The following is a 7,718-nucleotide window of genomic DNA, read 5'->3' on the forward strand; positions in this document are numbered from 1 at the left end:
TAAGTACATAAGAGAGAGGAGTTTTATATAATTTAGTCACATAGGAGGTAGGAGGTTTATGTAATTTCAGTACACAGGAGGCAGGTGGTTTACATAATTTCAGTATATGGGAGGCAGGGTGTTTACGTAATTTCAGTACACAGGAAGGAGGCGGCTTACATAATTTCAGTACATAGGAGGCAGGAGGTTTACGTAATTTAGGTACATAGGAGGCAGGAGGGTTATGTAGTTTCAGTACACAGGATATAGGAGGTTTACGTAATTTCAGTGCATAGGAGGCAGGAGGTTTACGTAATTACAGTACACAGTAAGATGGAGGCTTATATAATTTTAGTACACAGGAGGTAGGAGGTTTACGTAATTTAAGTACATAGGAGGCAGGAAGTTTACGTACTTTCAATACACAGGAGGCAGGAGGTTTACATTATTTCAGTACATTTTCAGTACACAGGAGGCAGGAGGAATACGTACTATCAGTACAAAGGAGGCAAGAGGTTTACATAATTTCAGTATACAGGAGGTAGGAGGGTTACGTACTTTCGTTATACAGGAAGTAAGAGGTTTATATATTTTCAGTGTACAGAATGCAGGAGGGTTATGTACTTTCAGTATACAGGAAGTAGGAGATCTACGTAATTTCAGTATATGGGAGGCGGTAGGTTTACGTAATTTCAGTATATAGGAGGTAGGAGGGTTATGTACTTTCAGTACTCAGGAAGTACGAGGTTTACTTTATTTCAGTACATAGGAGCCAAGAGGTTTACGTACTTTCAGTATACAGGAGGCAGAAGGTTTATGTAATTTCAGTACATAGGAGGTAGGAGGATTACGTACTTTCAGTACTCAGGAAGTACGAGGTTTACTTTATTTCAGTACATAGGAGCCAAGAGGTTTACGTACTTTCAGTATACAGGAGGCAGAAGGTTTATGTAATTTCAGTACATAGGAGGTAGGAGGATTACGTACTTTCAGTACTCAGGAAGTTCGAGGTTTACACAATTTCAGTACATAGGAGGCAGGAGGATTATGTACTTTCAGTACACATAAGGCAGGAGGTTTATGTACTTTCAGTACACAGGAGGCAGGAGGTTTACGTACTTTCAGTACACAGGAGGCAGAAGGTTTACATACTTTCAGTACACAAGAGGCAGGAGGTTTACATACTTTCAGCATACAGGAGGCAAGAGGTTTATGTAATTTCACTACATGGGAGGCAGGAGGATTACATACTTTCAATACTCAGGAAGTACGAGGTTTATGTAATTTCAGTACATAGGAGGCAGGAGGGTTACGTACTTTCAGTACTCAAGAAGTAAGAGGTTTACGTAATTTCAGTACACAAGAAGCAGGTGGTTTACTTACTTTCAGTGCACAAGAAGCAGGTGGTTTACTTACTTTCAGTACACAAGAAGCAGGTGGTTTACTTACTTTCAGTGCACAAGAAGCAGGTGGTTTACTTACTTTCAGTGCACAAGAAGCAGGTGGTTTACTTACTTTCAGTGCACAAGAAGCAGGTGGTTTACTTACTTTCAGTGCACAAGAAGCAGGTGGTTTACATACTCTCAGTACACAGGAGGTAGGAGGTTTATGTAATTTCATTACAGAGAAGGCAGGAGGTTTACGTAATTCCAGTACCCAAGAGGCAGGAGGCTTACGTAATTTTAGTACACAGGAGGAAGGAGGTTTACGTACTTTCAGTACACAGGAGGCAAGAGGTTTACGTAATTTCAGTACAGAGGAGGCAGGAGGGTTACGTACTTTCAGTACTCAAGAACTAGGAGGTTTATGTTATTTCCGTACATAGGAGGTAGGAGGTTTATGTAATTTCAAACGTAATTTTAGTACATAGGAGGCAGGAGGTTTACGTAATTTCAGTACATAGGAGGCAGAGGGTTAACTTAAAAACGTATATTGAGAGCTGAGATCTATTTCTAAAACTATCATGATTAATAACAATCTATTGAAGGAGCGTGTTTTAACGCTACTAGATTCTATTTGCCTGAACATTTACTTTCACGCAGACTGAAATGAAACTCTTTTCTACTTTACATCTTGTACAGTCTTTTCTATATTTGAGTTATTGCATCAAGTGTCGTGTCTGTCAGTCGGCGATTATTTATGTGGGCAGGCAAGTCATTTACCTTCCATAGAAACGTAGACAATGATGGTTTAGATTTATGATTCCCAAGTGAGGAAATACACATATGCAAAGGTATATTGACAGATAAAATATTACGCTTTATGTGAAAGTATAAAGGGCAAAAATGAAGGACGTTATCATAAGAAACTGAAGGAAGAAAAATATATAATTGTGTATCTTTAAGAGAAAAGACTAAAAGGAAAATAAAAGAGTAGAACTATATACAATTAAATCTAATATAAAATAAAAAAAATACGAACCTATGCAATTTATACACAATAGCTACGAAATAAACTTGTACATTGCCTGGTCGGCCCTTCAGGCCAGAAACGAGCCTTACAATAAATAAACAAAGAAGAGCATGTCCCGGGTTCATCGTTCCACGAGAAAACTAAAACCCATAACAGAAGAACTTATCAAGTAACTGCGGTGGTAAACAATGTTGCCTAAAAAGACTAATTAAAGGTAGCCTTAGTGCTGTGATCAGTTATTAATCTTATCACAAGTTAAGCTGCGACACCAGTTACAAAAGCAGAATGCTATAAGCCCTTGGTGCCCACAATACGGAAAATGAAGGAAGAGGTAAGGTCAAAAATGAAGAAATCAAGAAAATCCTTTTATATAAATTAGAATTAGACAATCAAATGAGGATTGTGTTAACTTATTGAATAAAAAAATATTTGCAATAAGATTGTACTTCTGTAGTTCTATAGATTCAAGAATTAGATGGGAAAGATAATCCCATATTTGGTCAAGGCAAGAATAAAACTTCTGGAAGAATAATATATAGCATTAACCCTTATGAAATAGAACGCAATACAATTAGAATGAAATGCAAACTTTCATTACGTAGTGCTTGGTATATCCTATAAGATCTGAATTCTAATGATGATCGAAATCAAGAAAAATCTTATAAAATATAGAAAGTAAACTGATTGAACGACGGTTCCTGAGAATATGTAGATCGATGATAGGAAATCTGAAAGTTATCAAGTTATTATTCGATAACTCAAGCTACCTACAGATAAGAGCAGACAGGAGAACAAAATTCATAACACGACCAAATCAAATCATCATAGCACTCCCTATGAACGACAGGTCCATAAGTTAACTATCTTGAAAGACTAATATCGTGACTCACGATGAAATCACGATAGTGTATTTATAGAGACCAGTAAACAGTCATTAATCTTTTATTTTGTAAGGGAAATATTATGAACATTATGCAATGTGAGATGCGTAGAAAATTATAATTGTTGTATTGAATTATTTGTAATAATATAATATTTGTTTCTGTTGAAGGTTTTTGAAAGGTAAAATATATTAAATAGTTGTTTGACTCTAAGCAATCGTTAACGAGTTGTTAAAGTTTGTTTTGACGAATGTGGGTCGCGCCTGCGTAGATCCTCAGTCGTCTTTGAGTAATGTAGCGCAGAACTAGTTAGTACCACTTACCAGTATTACGAATAGGGTCTTCGTTACCCTGCGGTATCTCAAAGGGAGGGGGAGAATTAACACACCACCAAGAGAGTTCTAGCCATCATGGATTAAAGCAAAGTCAAGGTTTTATAAGAGTTTTGTTATGTTAGTGATATTGAAGGGCATGCATGCACGTTAATGACGAACATTTGTAAAATAAGACTACTTCGGGTAGCCGGATAGGAAGTTTTACAATGAATAGTTAAGGTTAGCAATTAATATGAATGTTTTTATTTCTGGTCAAATAATAATTCAAACAAGACTCAATTTCTCGATATATTGAATGAAAGGAACAGAAAAGAATCCTTGAAAACTGTTAAAGAACCTGGTAATATGTAAACCGAATTGGGGTAAGTTTGGGTTTCCATATTTATTGAATATTCTACATGTTTACTATTTTGGATTCTTTTGAGTAAATATAACTAATATCCTAATGAATTTTTTGTCCAATTAAATTAGAGACAGTCCAGACACGTTTCTCAAGTTAATCTTCAGTCAAGAATGATGCCTAAGATCTTAAAAAGACTGCAAGTAAATGATAAAGGTATCTGGTTTCAATTTCATCAGAAGAGATGCTCGTCAGAACGTCATCCAACCACCGTGGTGCTCAACCACAGCAGTGATCTTCCCCAGTAAACGGCTTAAACTCATAGGCTGAAGGGAGATTCAATCTGCTGTCCATGCGAAATGTAACCCGATATCCAATCTAGCATACTAACCATCATACTAAAGAATTTTGTTAGCAATTTTTTTTCATCATTCCCATAATTTGCACCATATACTAATTTTAGCTAGGTCTCTATTAAGAGATTCATCAACCTCAGGTCTACAGTCAGGATATGGGATGCAAAGAGAATGGTATCATTATCATATAAGCAGCGAGCTCGTTTCCAAAGCTAGACCACATATGCGTACAAAGTATCAAAAACAATCAAATGAGCAACAAGAGAGATTATATCCTATTAGTCACTAAGCTGCCATCAACAATAAATCTGCAAGTTTTTTTGTCAAAAACTTTGTTGTAATACTGAAACATCATACGCCAACTCCAATCTGTTCAACCTTGAAAACAATAGCCACATTATTATCCCCAAATTTATGACCAAATTATATGGATTTATGCGCCGCATTGAAAAATTTAAATTAACATCGCAATTACAATTACTAATGGCCTTTTGAAAGTCAAACTACAAATTAGGGGAAAAATTATTATTTTGCATATGTATTCAAACGTTAACAGAGCAGACGCTCAAAAACAATAGATAATGTTGGAGTTACAGAAGCAATATCAGGTTAATGAAGGGAAAATTCAAAGGTTCCTATAGTAAATATCGTTCAGGAAAATTTGTATGTTTCATGTAAAGTAATTGAAAGACGTCTGGACTAATCAAACGATGTACTGAAAAATAACTTCTATTTTAAAATATTTTCATAAAAGTAATAACTGTGATGTCTTGCTCTACACCATTAAATGTTCACAAGACTATTTGAAAAGGCTGGATTACAATTCTGATAATTACAAACGGGTTGTGGTGGCCAATTAGCAGCGACCCTGTCTAGCACTCACCGGACTGGGGTTCCAGTCACCCTCAAACTCTGTAGTTTTTTCAGTGCCAGCAAACTCGCCACCCTTGTGAACGAAGGATGGAGGGTTTGAAGGAGCCTATAGGTCTACCTGCTCAGTCATCAGCAGCCCTGACTGGCCTTCCCTGGTCCTAGTTTATGTGGAGAGGGGGCTTGGGCGTTTATCACATGTATATATGGTTAGTCTCTAGGGCACTGTCCTGCTCGATAGGACAATGTCACTGTCCCTTGCCTATGCTATTCATGAGTGACCTTTAAACCTTTAAAAGTGAAAAAAAAAATTATGAAAAGAGTGGACACTTTCAGCTTCACTGTACGATTTCCGCATACAGATATTTATTCCGGGAACAAGTCTCTATCATATTGATTCTTATCGACACGAAATAACACAAGTGTTATTGTATATTGCCCAAGGCCACCTCCAGCAAATAGCAGAATTCTGAGAAGGATGTTATATGAGTCTTACCTAGAATTGGTTTGATTATCAGTTATGTCATCCTGACATTATTAAAAAGAATTTTTTATGTGATACATAAATATAAAATTCCGCGATTAGTAATTAGTAGAGCCGAATACTCGCTTTGGATAAATCTGCAAATGCAAGTGATAAGCCATAATGACAGAACAAGAGTTCTGCCATATCCATTAGTAGCTCCATGTCACTCTTAATTCAACTATATAAGCTTCGAATAAAGGAATAAAATAAATGTTTCTCAATTACACGAAAGTCCCCCACCCCACCAAAGACATTGAATAATCAACAACTTGAAATGAAATATCGACTAAAATGGAATAAAACTACATTTTCTTCGTCCTGTTAAAAAAGGTTATCAAAACCCACACGGACAGTCTCTAATTGATTAGCCACGCCCCCCCCCCCGGGTATTGACAAATGAATGGATACTTCCAACTATGATAAAAACAAAAACGCCGATGAATAGAATAAAAAATGGTTATAGATTCTTGAAGGGCATTATCAAAGTCCAAGAATTTCTTAAAAGTAACCTTTATATGAAATAGGAAAATACATTTTCAAATAGCAATAACTATAAATTGAAAAAAGTATATCTACCTATCAATTAATCCATATAAATTTGTGATTTGATTATATCGATTCAAACGTAATTTCATCATAAGAAGAGTCGGAAAATATTCTCTTCAATAGAATTCACTGTCATTAAGTGGCCTGGTCTTCCATCAAACGAAAAATGTGAGGAAATTGTGCAGGTGGAAAAACAAGTTAAAAGTTGCTATCGCAATCATTAGTTCTATAAATAAACAGCATAATAAAAACATGATTGATACTGGAATCCTTTCAAAAACATAAAAAACAGAATGTAAATTTATAACAAGAGCAGCGAGAGCAGAGTGAAAACTTTGTCAATATTGGAAAAAGAAACTTTAAAATCAAAAATATTAGATTATTTATATTGAATAAATATTAAATATGGCAAAGCAATGGAACTCTGATGGCTGAAGTGGAATCCTCAATCACTAGTGACTGCCTGTGGTAGAACCCACTAAACTCTTGCCTGTTTTTGAAAACTATGGTTTCTGCAAACCACGAACAAATTTCCATCAAAAACCTAATGTAAAATTTATCTTAAGTCCCTTTATAAACAATAATGAATAGTATACAATAGACCAATATCAGTACAAATATACCAATACAACATTGCATACAACTGAACTAGGTACCTAATAAATTTGCCAAGACCAGGAAGATAACTGAAGCCGATGATACTAGGCTACCTTCCAGGAAGCACAAGTAACCTAGCCTAGTAACAAATGAAAAAATTAGGCTCACTAAAATCCTAAGTTGAGCCATATTAAATTAAATATGAAAAAACAAACTCAGGAAAATAGAATCTTACACGGTATATCGATTTAAACAAATCTGAACACCCACTAGGCTATTCTATGCATAAAACAATGATTTGGAATTAAGCTAGAAATAACACTAGTAATTTTATAATGAGCTTACAATCCATAGAAAATTTATAATCAGGGTTGAAGACTTGAATAATTAATTTTCATTCCAAATATTATAACCCCCTAACCAAAGTTGAACCATATGCCACAAAATCATAGGAAACTTACGGGGTTGGTAGGCCATATCCTTACAATCCCAATTCAAATTGAAGAGCAGCAGAAGATCCCTTTGTTGAGAACTATGTATTCAGAAATCTTTATATTGCACTCTTCATGGTAGCAATCGTGGTAAGCAATTGCAGGAGAGGTGGCTATAAAATGAAGTGCTACTAAATCTTCATAGCACTTCTACACTCGAAGAAAATATTATCCAATATATCCAATATCCAATCTCCGATAAGTCCAATATGGCTGATCTTCCTCCTCACTCTTTCCTCAATACCAGTAGTTGAAAATTTTTTCCCAAGGATGATGGAATCAGGAACTGCAAATATTAAAATACAGCCAGCAGAGCCATCTATGGACTGAGCATATTATCCTTGAAACTCCCAGTATTTCTTTTTGATTTTGCTTTATATGGCAA

General features: G+C 35.6%; 1 protein-coding gene across 1 annotated transcript in view; it reads right to left on the reverse strand.

Annotated features, from left to right (window-relative positions):
• The window catches only part of LOC137621191 (uncharacterized), a 149,016-nt gene extending 141,682 nt beyond the window's left edge, over positions 1–7,334 (reverse strand). The window contains exon 1 of the mRNA XM_068351603.1: positions 7,304–7,334. Coding sequence (XP_068207704.1) covers positions 7,304–7,319 — 16 coding nt within the window. The 5' untranslated portion in view covers positions 7,320–7,334. The remainder of the gene's footprint in view (positions 1–7,303) is intronic.
• Positions 7,335–7,718: the final 384 nt, after the last annotated feature.

The sequence above is a fragment of the Palaemon carinicauda genome, chromosome 27, assembly GCF_036898095.1.
Source record: "Palaemon carinicauda isolate YSFRI2023 chromosome 27, ASM3689809v2, whole genome shotgun sequence".
Lineage (NCBI taxonomy): Eukaryota > Metazoa > Arthropoda > Malacostraca > Decapoda > Palaemonidae > Palaemon > Palaemon carinicauda.